The 17,740-nt window shown below is 34.5% G+C and overlaps 3 protein-coding genes and 1 pseudogene across 3 annotated transcripts; 2 read left to right on the top strand and 2 right to left on the bottom strand.

The window, feature by feature from the left end:
• The first annotated feature begins 5,469 nt into the window (after positions 1-5,469).
• Positions 5,470-6,046, top strand: LOC130505144 (non-specific lipid-transfer protein 2-like; annotated as a pseudogene).
• A 3,429-nt stretch (positions 6,047-9,475) lies between these two features.
• LOC130505141 (uncharacterized) lies at positions 9,476-10,508 on the top strand. Its single transcript, XM_056999735.1, has 2 exons — positions 9,476-10,068; positions 10,152-10,508. The coding sequence occupies exons 1-2, from the start codon at positions 9,667-9,669 to the stop codon at positions 10,227-10,229; spliced, it is 480 nt and encodes a 159-aa protein (XP_056855715.1). The 5' UTR covers positions 9,476-9,666; the 3' UTR covers positions 10,230-10,508.
• Positions 10,509-10,898: 390 nt separating this feature from the next.
• On the bottom strand, positions 10,899-14,105 carry LOC130505142 (AMSH-like ubiquitin thioesterase 1). The gene is made up of 14 exons (XM_056999736.1): positions 13,864-14,105; positions 13,714-13,778; positions 13,560-13,635; positions 13,292-13,468; positions 13,031-13,125; positions 12,808-12,913; positions 12,686-12,732; positions 12,232-12,568; positions 12,032-12,121; positions 11,872-11,934; positions 11,705-11,779; positions 11,502-11,564; positions 11,372-11,424; positions 10,899-11,286 (listed from the first exon to the last, which is right to left on the bottom strand). Exons 1-14 carry the CDS (start codon positions 13,975-13,977, stop codon positions 11,112-11,114), a joined length of 1,536 nt encoding a protein of 511 aa, XP_056855716.1. The 5' UTR covers positions 13,978-14,105; the 3' UTR covers positions 10,899-11,111.
• Positions 14,106-14,618: 513 nt separating this feature from the next.
• On the bottom strand, positions 14,619-17,568 carry LOC130505143 (chorismate synthase, chloroplastic-like). The gene is made up of 13 exons (XM_056999737.1): positions 17,295-17,568; positions 17,010-17,160; positions 16,862-16,938; positions 16,730-16,788; positions 16,540-16,623; positions 16,345-16,437; positions 16,109-16,189; positions 15,794-15,925; positions 15,610-15,712; positions 15,445-15,539; positions 15,300-15,365; positions 15,130-15,214; positions 14,619-15,038 (listed from the first exon to the last, which is right to left on the bottom strand). Exons 1-13 carry the CDS (start codon positions 17,428-17,430, stop codon positions 14,875-14,877), a joined length of 1,326 nt encoding a protein of 441 aa, XP_056855717.1. The 5' UTR covers positions 17,431-17,568; the 3' UTR covers positions 14,619-14,874.
• Between the last annotated feature and the right edge of the window lie 172 nt (positions 17,569-17,740).

Consider the following 17,740-nt stretch of genomic DNA (forward strand, 5'->3'; position numbering starts at 1 on the left):
TAATTTTTATTACAGGTAGAGCTTTAGATAATTTTTTTTCTATTTTTGGGTTTTTACATTTTTAATTTATACATATATAGTGTTGATTTAAAAAAACTCAGACTCACATATCTATATAAATTAAAAAATGCTAATTTTAAAAATTAAAGTTACTAATTTTTAGATAATGTTATTATATTTTGGATTTTTTTTTGTTTTAATGATAAAATTCTCCAACTATGTTTACTTAATGTAAAAATTCATAAACTAAAGATTTATTAACTGTACTAGTAATCATGCCCTGAGAAGATTTAATTCATTAAATAAAATTAGTTTAGGAATTGTTTCGTTAAATACTTAATTTGGGAGTTTTTACCCGAAACAAATTTAGTTGAGGAGTTTTAGTGTTAAAATCTTTTTCAAATATACTACTGTATCAATTTCTTTCTTTTCTGCTGAAACTATTTTTCATCGACGAACGTAATAAAAATGATAATAGCTTGCACTTATTTCAAAATGAGAAGGTTTAAAACTTTAAAATCATCTAGCTTGATTTAAAACCGTCAAATCAGTGATTTTTTTTTTATAACGATCGTCAAATCAGTGATTATCTGCCAATTATGCTCACCTAGTATTTTCAACGATTTTTCCCATCATCAATAGTATTTTGTAAGAATTAAAAAAGTCGATTTTTTTAGAATGTACATGTTAATATGTGAACCACAAACTGCAGTCCACGTGTGTGTTATCAAAAGCGGTTGTCTCAAATGACAATAATGCAGATATATGGAGACAAAAAAAATTAACGACATTGTCGAAATAAATTAAAGGGTCAAAATCATTATCCAGCATTTAATTCCCGGGGACTGTGGACGCGTGTGCATACCTCAGTGGTCACGTGCTGCAGTAATCTGAGTATAGACGAATTTAAATTTAAGCCTCGTAAGATTTATGGAACGCCATATTACCATCCGACCACTAAGACGTAGTTAAAATCATTATATTTTAAGTAAATAAATATGCTTTTTGGTATATATGTTTGGAAGGAAAGGGATGAGGGGAGGGGTTAATTAATTTAAAGTGAAAATATTTTTTTCATAGAAGTTAGATACGTTTAATTGTTTGAGAAATTTACATTCTGAATCACTTTTTGAGTTTCTATAGGAGTTATTTTCACTCTCAGACACTTTTAAGTTTTTTATTACACCTTAGGACAGTTATTGCTCCTAAGGTAGTTTATCAAAACCACAAGCTAACTATTTACTAACTGTGTGCATTATTGAAACTAAATGGATCCTACAATTTTTCATTTTGTTTTTTCTTCTCTTTCTCTTTTTCTTTCTCGGTAAGATAAAGACATTTTTTTTTATTATAAGGGTTTTAAAGATTAAAGAAAATGAAGATGAAGAAGTTGAGCAGTGTTACCTACTTCTCCTACTTCGCTGAAGTTCTTGCCGCAAAAGTTTCTCATCTTCTCCTACTTCGCTGAAGCCTAGATCTGTCGTGGTCTTCCTTATCATCTCCTCTGACGTGTTGATTCATCTCATCATCTTTTTTTTTTTTGCATTTGAACAACATTTCCAGTGTCGTTATCTCATCTCTCGATCGAAGTTACGAGACTGTAAAAGCTTGAGAACATCAATGGCTACTTTTGATTTTTTTTGCATTTTTGGTCCTATAATTTCGTTTTTAACCCAAAATTTATTAATTGTGCCTTTTTGGTCTCTAATGTTTTCCATTTTTTTCTTTGATTTATTTCAAAACTAACCAATTATGTACTACAACTTTCTGTTAATGAAATTAAGCAATATATGCACATAATTAAATGCATTGAAAAATCAATTGAATGAACTAAAATCAAAGTTAAAAATCATTAGAGTATACATAACACATAGAATCATGTGTACACCTATTGTCATGTACAAAATCAATTGTCTTTTTGATTAAGCTCAAAATAAACCAAGTAGGTATTACAACTCTCTGTTGATGAAATTGGGCAATATATTTTCATAATTAATTCTTAAATGCATTGGAAAATAAAATAAATTACATGTGTGAAATCAAATCTAAAAATCATTAGATATGAATAAAACATAAAATTATGTTTGCACCTACAAAGTGTACACAAAATAACATGTCCATTTGTCTTAACTTCGATGTACATGTGTACACATACAAAATGTACACAAAAAATAACATGTCCATTTGTCTTAATTTGGATGTACATGTGTACACATACAAAGTATACATAGAACAACTTGTCCATCTGTCTTAATTTCGATGTACATATGTACACATACAAAGTGTACACAAAATAACATGTCCATTTGTCTTAACTTCTAATTTGTTCAAGTTTCTACATATGTACACACATGTCTTTTATTATTGTTGCTCAAAAACAAAATTTGTTATTGTATACGTGTGGACAATATTATACAAGTGAATCATTGTACATGATAGTAAAATTTGTGTGTACACATGGACATCATACGATTGTACACATTCTGAAACTTGCAAAATTATTCAATTAGATAGCATGATAGATGAGATGTGATTCATTTTAATTTGGTTATTGCGGATGTATGCAGATACAAAATTAACACTCAAATGCAATGTAAATGGTTAAATGTGGTGGTGTGTACATTTAATGGAAAGTGATAACAGTAGAGGTGTACAATGTGGTGGTGTACATAAATAAGTGTGGATGTGTACTATGTTGTGTGTTTTTCCATGTGTACAATGTGGCAATGTATCAAACTATCCATATTTGAATATGTATAGTTGTATCACGCTACTAATGTATCAAATTATATACATGCACATTAGTTTATGCTTTTTGAAATATGTTTTGCTTTGTGTACATATAAGAAAGGTTATATGATATATTAGTGTACATGTGTAAGCATAATTTTCCATATTTTAATGTGTGACATCCGGTGTCTAGTCGTATACAATCAACCATGTACAATCAACCATGATAATAGTATACACGTTTAAAAAAATAAATGGAAGATGTGTACATGTGTGCAAATATTACGCATGTGTGCAGGGGTGAGAGTTTTGTTTGTAAATGATACTTTTTATATTGAGAACTGATTTTGATTTGTGTACATAATGAAAAGTGATAATAGTATAAGTGCACAATGTAAATGTTGTACACAAATAAGTGTATACATGTGTACTATGTTGCATGTTTATCTATGTGTACAATGTGTCAAATTATATTTGGTTTTTATTGTAATCAAATATATATCAAACTATACACAAATTATTAAACATGTACACATAATTTTCACTATCTACGTGTACATAAACTCCCAAAAATACATGTACATTAGGGTTAACACAAAATTATACAAAACAGTAAGGACCAAAAAATGCAAAAAAATCTAAAAGTGGCCATTGATGTCTCGAGCTTCTTGCGACAGCTATAAGTGAGATAATGAGTCGCCAACGTTTCTACCGTTGATGTTGCCTTCGCCGACGTCTCTACCGTGGATGTTGCCTTCGCCGACGTCTCTACAGTCGACATCCAAAGATCAGAGTCACCGACGTCACTACCGTTGATGTATTCGTCGAATATGCCGTTACTACATCACCATCAATCATATATCTTGTCATATCTCAAAAGATAGCTTAAAAAGAAAAAAACAATAATTAAAGATAGTTTCTGTGAAAAAATGAATTTGGAAGAAACAAATTTCATTTACGAAATTTAAAGAGAACTGTAAAAAGGGAGAGGAAGAAGAAAATTACAGGGCCCCACTTTATTTTAGCTAGTGTAATGAGTATTAGCTGTCAAAATTATTTAGTTAGTTTACAAATGAAAATATGATGTAGTTAGACAAAAGTGTCTGAATAGTGATAACTGTCCTATTGTGTCAATAAAACTCACAAATTGTCTTTCACTGTAATTGTTTCGTGTGTGAATACAAACTCAATAAATGACTCACAATGTAATTTTTTCTAATTGTTTTGAATACATATATATATATATATGTATAATTTTTTGTTTACAAAATTAAACAGACAGTTTAAGTTCTTTTTTAAAAAAACATACAATATTAGAAGGGATTAATTCACAATGAGTGAACTTGTAAGTTTAGAATAGAAAATCATATTTTTATTTTTTGATTAATATCATAAAGTATGAAAGGACTCAAACCAATCTTTAAGAATATGTGCGGTCCATGGTAGACAGAGGCAGACTCAAAGGTTGGTGTATAGGAGCATGTGCCTCCATCTAATTATGCACTTTTTCTTTAGTATTTACCATTAAGTTATATAGTATGTCCCCTCATTAAAATGCAATAAAAAATTGTTTGTGATTCCATCTATATGGTTCTAGATCTGCCTTTGACGATAGATTCTATTTTCGAATATTTATATTAGTTCTAAGTAATGAATTCATATCTGCGTTGCCAACGCAATAGAGGGTAGAATTTTGCAAATTCTTTATGAGAATATAACATATACAGTCATACTCATACCGAGCTTTATATATCTTGTAAAAGATCATAATACGTTACGCAAAAAACTCATTAAAAAAAAGATGTCGCGCGATGTCACAGGAATTAGAGTCTAAATTTTACTCCAAAATAGTGCAACTTTAAATAGAGTGATGTTTTACTCCAATGTATTACTCCATTTTTTACTCCAAAAATAGTTAATAATTTTTAATGGTATCTTATACTTATAAAAGTTTACTAATTAACCCCAACTGTTTTATGTTTGCAAAAATACTTAAAAATATAATTTATTTAAATTAAACATTTATTATTAAAAGGTACAAAAAATCATAAAAATAGAATAAAACATAATGTATAAGTTGGTTCAATAATAAGCATTAGAATATTTCCCCACAAATGATCGATTAATGCATTTCGTAATGAAAAATGAGTTTCTTTATCTTTGATATTCTTAAATCAAGTATTTTTTTTTGAAATCGAATATTTAAATCATTTATTTTATATTATTTATTTTATATTATTTTTGTTATTTAATTATGTTATGTATTTTATGTCAAATTATTAAATAATGAAATAACTTATGTTATTGTATCATTTTAAAATATTATTTAAATAAAAAATAAGAACATTAAATATTTAAAAGACCATTTCATAAATAAAAAAAGTACAACTCCAAAATGGAGTAATGTGTAAGATTACTCCATAAATGGAGTAACCCTAGCCATTACTCCATTTTGGAGTTGAAAATGGAGTGGGGTTGGAGAGGATTTTACTCCAAAATGATATTTGGAGTAGAAAATGGAGTAGGGTTCGAGATGCCCTTGCAATATTTCTAAACAAGGCTCAAGATTTATTTTTATGAAGTGAACGAAAGTTCTTAACCAAGAAATGAATTAACTAATTCTCCACATTTAGTTTTGATCTCTTAATAAACAATTGTAATTATAATAATCATAAGAAGGTGAATAAAATAAAAAGAAATCTAAGCCTTTACTTTCCTTATCTATAAATAGAAGTTACTCTCACTGGATATTAAACATACAGATCACTGAAAGCAGAACAACCACAAAGACAGAGAATCAAAGAAGAAGAAACATGGTGAAGATGATGTGGGGTTCCATTTTAGCTCTCGCTGCAGCGCTTCTCCTGGTGACGGTGGAAAACATTCCGATGGCAGAGGGAGTGACGTGCTCGCCGACGGAACTGACTTCATGTTCGTCGGCGTTTATGTCTGCTTCCCCCCCCGTCGGCAACGTGCTGCGCCAAGCTGAGAGAGCAGAAGCCATGCCTTTGTGGGTATCTGAGGAACCCTGCCCTTCGCCAATACGTTAACTCTCCAAACGCCAAAAAAGTCGCCAGCAGTTGCAATGTTGCAACCCCAAACTGTTAATCATGATTATTTAGTGACAAGTTTCGCTGATCATGAGTGTTTAATTACTAGTTAAAATGGGTCTGGTCCTCGACACTACTGTTTAGAATAATAGTGTGTGGTGATTATGATGATCATCATCATGCTTTAATGTTATGTCATGTTATGCTACGTATATTATGTTATGTATGTTTCTATCTTTTGAAACATTTTCCAAATATGTTTACTCTGTCTCTGTGCTAATCCTACATTTCAATTCCTAGCTATCAATTTTCACATCATTCGTGGACTTGTTTAAACACGTGAGGTAGGAAATTCAAATTCTCATATAAGAAACTTTTAGTTTTTTCTTTTTTCTCATATATAATTTATTTGTAGTCCAACAATTCTATTATTATTTTGGGGTTTGGAACCGTCATATTCTCAGAACTAGCTAAGCCAGATAACAGTTACCTTTATGTCACAAAATTATCCTTAACTAATAATGTTCGTCATTTATTTTGAGGAGGCATGTTATGTTTTGTATAGAGTAACAATCTCGGCAGCAACCATGCATTAGTGGTCTGGTGGCAAGTGAACAAACCACATTTTAGGATCGTATCTGATAGGTGCATGGTTCGAAATGCGGCTGCTAGTGAATTTGTGGTGACTATTTTAAAGGATTTTTGGGTTTACTACGGAAAAGTTCATGTCCCAACTGTGTATGGCCACTGATGTATTAACATCGATCCCCAGCCATCCTAGATAACTTTCACGGACTATCCCCAGATGTCTGATGGACGGCCATTAGGCCTTAGTCGGGTATTCCTCCGGAGTATCCAGATACTAAAATCATCAAAAAAAAAACAATCTATGCGGTTGCAGTTCTTTTTTGGTCATCAACTTAAAACAAATTTATACTGACTCTGTAAACTACATTGATAATTCTGTGATTGCAGTTATATATAGTTTCTTTTGTGTATTGTAAATAAATCTTAGATCAATCATATGGCTTGTGGTTATTTTATGAGAACTACTATTCTCTACCGCCACAAATGAAATCTTCTTCTCCTGTCAGTCTCCACCGCATCGATGAAACCAATTATAAGGGGGATGTAGTTCGAGAATTCGGTCTAAAAGAAAATAGGTCCAGTCTCCACCGCATCGATGAAACCAATTATAAGGGGGATGTGGTTCGAGAATTCGGTCTAAAAGAAAATAGGTCCATGAAAGTTGAAGGCCCATCCCGAGCTGGAATGACAGCCAACACCAAACTGAAACGGTTATTATCAAAACATAAAGAAGTTTGGAATATTAAAAACAAACTTGAAGACGCTTGATATTCGCCAGAGATCGGTTTACCGTTTCAATATCTCTCCATCCCTATAAAAGAAAAGCCAGAAATAAGAAAAAGGGATTCTAGTTCTCACATATCAAACCTATAGTCTAAATACTTTGTACTCTCTTGTAAATAAGAAGTCATCTCATTAATTCAAGGTATGAAACCTTTTCTTTTCTAAATCTGTTCGCGAAGATTTTCAGAAGACTTCGGGAAGACGTTTAAAAGATTTCGCTAAATGTGTTCTTTATCAAGAAGACTTCCTTAGAAGTCTTCAAACTTTCCTTTGTTAAAAAAAACAAAAATCCTGGAGAAGATTTCTTGGATAAACATGTTACTTTCGAAATTAACCGAATTTTGTAAGAAATTTGAATTTTTATAGAAGATTTTTCGGGAAAAACTTCTATATTGACATGAAAAACTTCTATATTGACTTTTTGGGATTCAGGGTTTTTGCTTAGTTCTAATATTGACATGAAAAAAAAAATAGCAATACAATTTATCAGAACATACATCCGCGCGAGCGCGCAGATCAAAATCTAGTTTTATTTATTTTTGTCAACCAAGCTTTGTTAAAGAAAACTCAATAAGCTAACGTAGGTCTGAGACTTATTATAGGATATTCGGAATCTGAATCTAGATAGTAAAATCTAGGATAAACAGGTTACTTTTGAAATTGACCAAATTTTGTAAGAAATTTGACTTTTTATAGAAGACTTCTCGGGAAAAACTTCTATAGAAGTCTTTCCGAAGTCTTCTGACACTGTCGTAAGAAGTCTGCGTGAGTTACTTTTGCAAATGAAAATAATAGTAAAACATTTAATATTAATGAGAAGACTTATTTAGAAGTCTTCTCAAATGTTATCCTGAGTTTTGGTCAAACCTTCGGTTACGAATGAAGACTTCTTTAGAAGTCTTCCGACGAAAGACATCCAGAGAAATCTTCTCTGGAAAAGTCGAATAAAGTCAACTGCAAAGAAGATTTTAGGAAGACTTTTAGAAGACTTTCTTCGAGAAGACTTCCCGAAAAGTCTTTTATAAAAAGTCAAATTTCTGACAAACTTCAGGCAATAGCAAAACTAACATGTTTATTCAGAAGACTTTTCGAGAAGTATTCTCTAGCATTTTCGAGATTTTTTCAAATTCAAAAGTAAACCAATATTTGCAAGGACTTATTTGTGTAATAGTCATATTTGAGAGATAAGGTAAGTAACATTGATTTTGACATAATTAAATGTCAGACATTTGTGTCCCATTTTATTTGGTTATGCCCCGTCGCTTAAAAAGTTTCCAGTTGCAAGTGAGAGAGTAGATGATATCTTTCTCTTGGTGGAGTCATCTATGTATACATTTATTAACCACATACATATGCACCGAATATTATATTCCATATCACCGAAATAGTATAAGATTATAACCCTACCTACAATTTTTAAATACTAAGCATATCCCAACCCTAGTTATCCCTAATCCCACCACAACCCCTAAATATCAAACCCTAAACTCTAATCAGCAAACCCTAAACTCAAGTACTAACCATAAACTCAAATATAAACTCTAAACCCAAATAGAATGGAACAAAATAAATAACGTAGTACATATTGGTGAAATTATGAAATGAATGTGATTACATGTAAGAAGTTAATGCTGATCCCAACCATATTCTTTCATCTTCTAAATACTAAATCATAATCTCTAATCATTAAACAACCCAAATATAAACCCTAATCCCAAATATTAAAATCTAAAAAATACATAATATTATATAATACTAAATTATATTATGTAATATTAAGCTATACGATATAGATCACAATACGATTTTTAAAGATTGAAAACATGTAAATATAGTTAGAATTTAAGAAAATTACAAATTATAATTCTAAACAAAATATAGTATTTTTATTAACCGTCAAATGGAATAGAACATGATTAAATAGTATAGTAGTAGAATAGAACACATAACAAAATATAAAAATATACATTGTTTACATTTTTATTCTATATGAATATAAAAGAATAGAATACAATAACAAAAATTGTTCATCTTCTCTCACATACAATAGAAATTTCCTGTAAATTTAGATACGTACATGTTCCAATGTTCTTGTTACTGTCGCTTTTGAAATCTGAGAAACCTTTCCTTTCCGTCACCAACAAAACCTTCTAAAACAGTCTTTTCCTCCACAAAAATTTTCCGGAAACATAATCTTTTATGTCTTCATCGCTCAAATCTGTTTTAGAAAAATCTATTCACTTTTCTTAATAATAGCAACGAAAATTTTATTTTGTGAATGTGTGTGAACAATAGCCACTTTTTATATTTCACTATAAGTAATTAGGCTTTTCTTTTCTATGTCATAAGGCCCAATTTCCCAAAACAAAAACACAGATCAATTCGGAGAATAAATACGGAAAAACTTTGAACTGCTCGAAGCTCAACAAAAGGCAAGACAAGATAGAAGAAGACGAAAAATCGAACCTTCTCCAAAACAGCTAAAAGAAGAAGAAGGCGACGCCAAGTTTCTTGAATGGAGCCTCCTCCAGAAAGATCGAAGCGCCTCCACAACTTCACCTTACCTTATCTTCGTTGGGGTCAGCAGAGGTTCCTCAGATGCGTCAATCTACCTTCGCATTCCCATCACCCTTCTTATCCATCTCCAGATCACGCAACCATCAGATCCGTCTCCACCGCTGGAGCTGTGGCGACGGCTCGGCCGTGGAATCTGAGGACTAGAGGAGCTGAACCCGGTGAGGAATCGCCGGGTATGAAGAGAGGTATCGATGAAGAAGAAAGGGACAAGGATGAGAAACTGAAATTCTCCGTTTCTTTATTGAAGGCAGAGATTGAAGAGGATTTCTCAATTATAATTGGGAAAAGACCTCCGAGGAGACCTAAGAAGAGACCAAGGATTGTTCAGAAGAAACTCAATGTATGCATTCTTGTCGGAAACTTTCTTGGTTTGCTGGTCTGTCGGATACATCAACTAATTGATTTTCTCTTTGGAAATTGCAGACGATTTTTCCAGGATTGTGGTTATCAGAAGAAGTAACAATAGATTCATATAATGTCCCTGAAGCTGTGGAAACGTGACAAAAGGTCTTCACTTCTTTGGTTCTTGACCCATTCTCAATCTCAAGTTTATATTCATAATTTTACGACTGTATGTATCATCACCAGACTAATTGTAATCTCCAGCTGTTTATTTTTCTAGGAATGCAGTTGCTTCAGTGTCCTCTCTCTCTCTCTCTGTAACTTTTCATCCATTCTTTTTGCATCAAGCATTAAAGGTTTCTTGAATCTTGTTCATATACTGTTATGTTTTAAAATTGTTGCCATTGCTGGTATGTTAATGACTATGATTTATGTAAAGATCATTTTATAACATAGAGAATTTCTTGTTCTCGAGTATGTTTCTTTGGTCGGTCTCTCCATGTCAAGAACGAACCGGGTGGATTGACAAGCTATGATAATGATCTTAAAGTCTTTAATAGTGTATTCTTGGACTTGCATCTTTGCTTCCTGATGTTAACAATGCATCTGAGAGCAATGCTGAAGGATGTTAACAACCATATGCCTTCTTCTACTTCTTCCTCTTTATCTCCTAAACAAGCGTGTCGATTTAGGCCACAAACGCACGCGGCAAAAAGAGTTGAAGGAGGAGGTCATTCCTGTCCTTAATGGTCCTTCTACGTTTGGGTTAGGATCAATCTTACGAAAGACAAGACAAAGAAGAACAAGTAGGTGACCGCAGGACGAAGATAGATTCATAAATTTTTTTCCCCCATTTTTGATTAACAATCAAGTGGTAATAACTTACAACAAAAAGTTATTGCAATTTTACATGTCAGTTGTACACGAAATTACGTAGCCCATATTAAAATCGGATATACAATCAAATATAGTTACAATCGTAAAGAAAGATGGGTTTTTTTTTACTGAACACAGTTTTCATTTTCAAACGTGCAAATAATGCTATCTGAGATCAATGACATCGAACCTGAGATCAGGGTTCATGTAAACTTCCGTAGACGTATTGTAAATTGGTCCTCCGTCTGCCGGAGAACTGTGTGCGTGAAACCCTCGCTGGTCACAATTCCTTATCACCGTCATTCCTCCCGGAGTTGTCAGCCTGAATATTCCATGTTTCCTATACAAAAAAAAACCATTTCATGGAATCATTTCAATTAGGAACAGAAAGAATCTTTTGGTCTTTTCTTTTGTTTATTAATTACCTTGAAGAGTCTTGAGGCGCCATAACGATTGCCACAGCTTCTGGTAACATAATCTGACAAGCATTGTATAAGCAAACAGAGATGAATACATTATCGATCTCATTTTATTTGGAACCATTATTTCCAGTACCTGGTATGAATAGTGTGTGTGGACATCAATGGATGACATGAAACAAGACTGTGTCGGATGCGTCTGAAGAAATAGAGACAGTGATTAACGAGTCAGTAAATGAATATATTGTCTCAACCAATAAAATGATATTTAAGGAAGAAGACTGGTCTTCTATCATTAAAATTTTAGATATACAAAATCATAGTATATGTTTTACTCACATGGATCCATCCAAGTGGGAAAAGGGATTGCTTGTCCTGTACTTCAAATATCTCCTCTTCGTTTGTGGCCTGACACTGTAGAGAGAGAACGAGATAAATGTGTTTAAGATTGGAATATCTTATGAATGAGTTAACTAAGTTGAATACCAATACAAGATTGAGCTTACCGAGTTAGATGTTGATTCTTGTTTTGGTATGATGAGAGCTGTAATATAGAACTTTCGGTTTTTCTGAACACAAGTGATTCACAATTTATTATTTGCTGATTTTCGAACCGCTTTTTTCAGATTTGAGAAATAGAAAGATATAAGGCATATAACAACTCACTAGTGAACCAGCAAGAATACCACACGTCTCTAAATCCTTCTTGGTGTTCGAGTTGGCAAGCCTCATAAAGGCATCCATCATTGTCGTTGCCTGTTGTTAAAATAAAAGAAAGCAATGATATGTAAAGACCCATGAACAAAAACTAGGTGTCATATAGGACCAACAATAGATAAAAGAGGCAAGCACTTTAGCAAACTTACAATATGGAGTTGAAGAGGAGATTCCGCCCGTAGAGACTCATCTGGCAAGGAGTTATCTATCTTACATTCCACTTCATTAGCTTCATGACATAACCCATGAGCCAAGTCTTGAACTTCTGCAAGTACTGGAGGTGGTGAAGGCTGCCTAATGATGTTATTATCATCATTAACGCATTCCTTTTCTTCTTCGAAAGAAATCATTGAAGAAAGTTCTTCCGTGTAATTTTTCTGGATTTTTTCACTTGGAGTAGAGCTTGATTCCACAATTGGCTTCTCGGGTTCGTTGCTACTGCCGTTTGTTATCATAGGCTTGCTATCCACGGATTGTTGTCGGAAGCTGTCCCCATAGAGAGATTCAATAGAAAAAGGTTAACAAATAGATTATCAAGCAACGAGGGAGAGAAAGTGGGCGAAAATCCCCTGATATGCAGAATGGAAATGTACAATGTCTAACCTTGGGATTTCAACAGGCGAAAAATCTATATTGCTTGGATACTGAACCTGATAATACAGAAAAAAAAGAACATCAGCTTTGTGTGAAAGAAGTGGATAAGAAAGTAGGATGCTATAGAATACCTTTACGTCATTCTTCGGAGGCTGCCACTGTGCACGGAGTCCAGTTGGACCCAAGATGGAATGCCTGGAAAGGGTTTCTTCTGTAGGTCGGATTAAGTTCACTGACCTAGAAAATAGTGCAGTTAAAACGAACAACGAGACAAGACCATGAGACCAGGAAAGCAGTGTAAGAAATACAACTTAGATCTTCCAGCATCAAGAAACATAAACTGAAAGACTTTACATATTTCTGAAACGCTGTTCAATTGGTGGAACGTTCAAGAATTGCTGACCCCTGGAACCCATGTAGCCACCACTGTGAACAGAAGGATTTATTACCTACACCGAACAAGAGAAACATATATAACAAAAAAAAAGAAAAAAAGCAGAGAACGTTTCTACTGCAGCTTAAAAGTTAGTGCCACAGTCTCATCTTTTACTAATTGAAACCAAAAGTTTCTGAAACAAACAAGAAGGGAAAACAATGAGAGTAAAAAGAGGACACCTTTGTATGATCATAGCTACTCAACGATGGTTTTACAGCGGAAGACCAGCGTTGAGAACCATTTGGTGGAAGAGTTTGCAGACTATACCGAGGTAAAGGCTTGGGATAGAGTTCTTCGATCCGTTGCCGTACAACTGGTTTCAACTTCTCCAGCTCAGCCAAGACATCCAATAGTCTCTAACAACAGACAAAAAAAAACTCACATCAAACAAACAATTGGCAGTGGGGGAGGATCATAATGATTATACATATAATAAAGTTCGATTACCATTCTCAAATACTCTTTGTTGCTTTTAAGAGATGTTCTGTAATCACGATGGGAAGGTATAGTCTCCAGAGCCAAGCTAGTGAAAATAAAACAAAACAAAACATAGTTAAAATTCTGCAATAAAGAGAGTGTCAAAAGGTTCAATCTTGCTCACCTCGAGTAACGCAGAAGCATGACATATAAGTCAATTATATTCTTCTCAGCTCGAAATATGTTGGCCTAACAAAGAAAAACGTTCAGAGAAAGAAGAAGCTAATGAAACCCTAAATCAAAGACAGAGCTCAAAATTGAAAGTGGAGGAGACCTGTTTGAGGATGTTATCTGCGATTCTGAAGTAGAATTTGAGAGAGATGCGATTGTCCACGCCTATTCTCCGAGCACTAGTAGCGATGTCGATGATCTCAGAAGGCGATCCCATTGTAGTCGAAAGCAGTTCTTCCTTCCGTGTAAGAGGTTGAGGATCAGATCTCGGCCAATCGGTGATTGAATCGTCCGTTCCAAAGAGACGGCGAGAGGTCAGAGGACGCGAAAAATGGCTATTGGCGAGGAAGCAACGACGACGCTGTTGAGTAATTTTGAATTTCTTTTGGGGGTAACTTTGTAAATTCGTCTTTTGGTGGGTGGGATTGATAACGTAGTTAAGTCGGTCGACTCGGACCGTAAAAGAAAAATATCGGTTCAAGTGTTACTCTAACTTCGGTCGGAATTTTTTTTTTTTGTTACGGTGATCTCGTCGGTGGTCCAGACTTGAATGAGTTTTGTATGTTTAACCAAAAATTCGTTGCAAGGATTTGGTTGAAAGACATTTAACAATTGATTACGATGTGATTCACCATATGTTCTTTTCTAAAACTAATGTTTGATTTTAATGTGCTTTGTCCTTCTATGATGCTTGGAATCCTTCATATAAGCTCTGTACAATTTTTCTCAGATTATAGCACAAAGGGTCCTGGACTCATCCTGCTGTTCACGACATATTCGCAGATCCGTAGCCTTAAAAGAGTTGTGGTTTGAAGTGGTGGCTCAGCAACCGAACAAAGACGATGACAAGAAGTAAAGTAAACAATTTTGTAATGTGTTTATCACCACTCACCCACGTTGATATATATACATACATTTGAAGTAGAAAAGTATTTCGATTGACGTAACTGAATGAAAAGCAGGGATACAGAAGTAGATCATCATTTTACCCCCAAAAAAAATAATAATGTTCTTTTAAAATTATCCAGGGCACAAAAAACTAACCTCTTTATTCAAAATAATCACACAACAAAAGCGAAGCCCTCTCTGTCACACTTATCTTCTCAAGTTTTGCTTACAAAGCAGCAGCATTTTGCAGCTGCTCGAGCTCGACAGGAGAAGCTGTCCGAAGAGGTTCCTGCAGCTCTGGATTTATCGGGAACAAATGGCACTGTGCGTACTGCGCCATCAGCTGATCCACAAGAACTAAAGCCACCATTGCTTCCACCATTGGCACAGCTGCACACAAAACCCAAAAGAATCCAAAATCAAAAATCCTTAGTGGTAAAAGATAACATCAGTACAATGGGTTCCAGGTTTATGCAATAACCTCGTGGGACAACACAAGGATCATGACGTCCTCGTGCAATCATCTCAGTTTCTTTCTTATCTCTTGTTACAGTATTCTGCTTCCTCTGCACATATGGAAGGAGAACATCAATCAATGTGTTTACTGATGATTACCAAGTAAACATTTTGTTATGTTCATCACAAACTTACTCCAATTGTAGATGTTGGCTTGAAGGCTACTCTCATGTTTATTATCTCACCATTTGATATCCCTCCCTAAGCAAATTGACCAGTATCAGCTTACACTTATCAATTAGTCTGTTGACATATTAAACACACACAAGACATAACCAACCTGAATTCCACCGGATCGGTTAGTTTTTGTCCGGATTCTTCCGTTCTCATCGGTATAGAACTCATCATTGTGTTCAAGACCAGTCAGAAAAGTACCTGTGGATTCATGCGTATGAGTTTTTACTGCTCAATTAGCTAAAGAAGAGCAAAGTTTTACTATGCATACCTGAGAAGCCACTTCCAAACTCAAATCCCTTTGTTGCAGGTAAGGACATACAAGCTTTTGCCAGTTCTGCTTCAAGTTTATCGAAAACAGGTGTACCAAGCCCCTGTGCATAACAGTTCATGCAACCAAACTTCAGGAAGAAGCACAGATTAAACTATTTGAATGGTAGAGTGAATTTCATTACACGTGGAGCATTCCGAACGATGCAGGTCACAACACCACCAACAGAGTTCCCCTTAGTCCTCACAGCATCAATGGCAGCTATCATCTTTTCAGCATACTCGGGATTAGGGCACCTCACAATATTATTTTCTATCTGGAAGATAGAGCAAAAATGAAGAAAGACTATTACTTAAAGAACCTTAATAAGAAGTGGCAACACTTTAGAGTTATTAGGAAAAAGGTTTATAATGGTGCATGAAAGTCACAAAATTCAAAATCAAGAATCATTTATGAGATTCGTTCAAAAACAAGCTATGCTTCCAAAATCAATGCGCACCTGCTCAAGTGTTAAATTCTCGTGATCTACCAAATCCTCTGGAAGTACAACCTGGTGGACTTGAGAGACATAGGCAAGAATCTGGAAACACGAAAAAGTAATAGATACAAGCAAATGTAAGCAAATTGACAAGGGGCGTCCTCTTTTCAAGACAGAAAAAAACGTCAGAAAGGATTCTATAAAGAATAACTGATTCTAGAGCAGTGCTGTTTACAGAATCAGAAAGTAAAACAAACCTCAGTTCCTGCAAATTGCTTCAAAATTTTCTTGGCCAAAGCTCCAGGAGCAACTCTTCCAATGGTCTCTCTAGCTGAAGATCTTCCACCACCCTTGAAAAATAAATTACACTTGAAGTAAGTTGAACTGAGCATTTGCCTTCTAACTACCTTTAACATATAAATAATTTAAACAAATAGAAAATAAGTAGTCACCTGTACTGATCTGACACCATACTTCATGTCATAAGTTGCATCAGCATGTGATGGCCTATAAGCAACCGACATTTCACTGTAATCCTGAAAATACAGCGAGATTCTTAAAACTTACAATCTACAGAAAATTTTATACTGTCTTTCCTAATGCAAATGTCAACATATGTGCATAATGATGTCAAAAGCTTACAAGTCCTCTCTGATCTGTGTTTGGCACAAACACATGGATAGGAGTTCCTGTGGTCATCCCTGCATGACAGTGAGAGCACGTGTGAGAAACCAAACCAAACTCAAGCTGTGAATCAAATACAATATGTCAGACCTTCGGAGACTCCAGAAGATATCCGGCAAGTATCAGTCTCTTTTCTAGGAGTCGTGATCCGGCTCTGACCGGGTCTCCTAATAAAGCAAACCAACATCAATGGATCATGTTCAGAAACATAAATGTGAAAAAAGGTTTTGCTCCTCACCTCCTATCAAGGTCGAATTGCAAATCGGATTCAGAGAGTGGTATCCGAGGAGGACATCCATCGATGATACAACCAACACCTCCTCCATGTGATTCACCAAAGGTGGAAACTCGAAAATGAGTCCCATATGAGCTACCAGTAGCTTGTATCTCTGCCAATTCACAAACCCCAAAACTCATAAAGGTTTCGACTTTTTCATCTAAATCAATTGCAATCACTAAAAAGCAACGTGGGTTTCGCTAAAGATTCAAACTTTTAACCATTAAAAGAAAATACAAGACTCACGGAGGTTTTTCTTGTTTTGGGTTCGGATAGAGATCTGGACGGCGGGAGAAGAGAGACGACGGAGGTCTGGAGAGAGAGAAGAAGAACCGGGTTTGGTGGATCCGAGAATGGATTTGGAGGTGAGAGAAGACGCCATGATGTGAGGGTCGAAGCAAAAGAGATAAAATGTTTAAAAGGAGGAGAAACAGAGTTGGTGAGAGTCTTTCTTCTTCCCTCTGCAACTTGGAGGCGCAAATGCAAATCCTCCACCTACCAACACTAACCCAGACGACAAGAACCAAAACCATTAAAAACGTCGTTATGTTTGTTTGTTAGACACGGAATCTAACCGGAACTAGATCAAACCATTTTAAGTTCTGGTTGTCTCCGGTTTTCGGTTTATTTTTATTTTATTTATTTTTGTCTGAAGAAAACTCAATAGGTTAAGGTATGTATGTCTCAGACTT

The sequence above is a fragment of the Raphanus sativus genome, unplaced genomic scaffold, assembly GCF_000801105.2.
Source record: "Raphanus sativus cultivar WK10039 unplaced genomic scaffold, ASM80110v3 Scaffold2036, whole genome shotgun sequence".
NCBI lineage: Eukaryota > Viridiplantae > Streptophyta > Magnoliopsida > Brassicales > Brassicaceae > Raphanus > Raphanus sativus.

What these genes read in the sequence shown, in the direction of transcription:
- LOC130505141 (XM_056999735.1), top strand. Translation starts at nt 9,667, where the DNA reads ATGGAGCCTCCTCCAGAAAGATCGAAGCGCCTCCACAACTTCACCTTA. An exon ending in TTGTTCAGAAGAAACTCAAT is followed by an intron (nt 10,069 to 10,151) that starts GTATGCATTCTT and finishes TGGAAATTGCAG; the next exon opens with ACGATTTTTCCAGGATTGTG.
- LOC130505142 (XM_056999736.1), bottom strand. Translation starts at nt 13,977, where the DNA reads ATGGGATCGCCTTCTGAGATCATCGACATCGCTACTAGTGCTCGGAGA. An exon ending in CTCCGAAGAATGACGTAAAG is followed by an intron (nt 12,733 to 12,807) that starts GTATTCTATAGC and finishes CTGTATTATCAG; the next exon opens with GTTCAGTATCCAAGCAATAT. An exon ending in TCGCCTGTTGAAATCCCAAG is followed by an intron (nt 12,569 to 12,685) that starts GTTAGACATTGT and finishes CTATGGGGACAG; the next exon opens with CTTCCGACAACAATCCGTGG.
- LOC130505143 (XM_056999737.1), bottom strand. Translation starts at nt 17,430, where the DNA reads ATGGCGTCTTCTCTCACCTCCAAATCCATTCTCGGATCCACCAAACCC. An exon ending in CCAAAACAAGAAAAACCTCC is followed by an intron (nt 17,161 to 17,294) that starts GTGAGTCTTGTA and finishes GTGAATTGGCAG; the next exon opens with AGATACAAGCTACTGGTAGC. An exon ending in TCCTTGTGTTGTCCCACGAG is followed by an intron (nt 15,039 to 15,129) that starts GTTATTGCATAA and finishes TTTTGTGTGCAG; the next exon opens with CTGTGCCAATGGTGGAAGCA.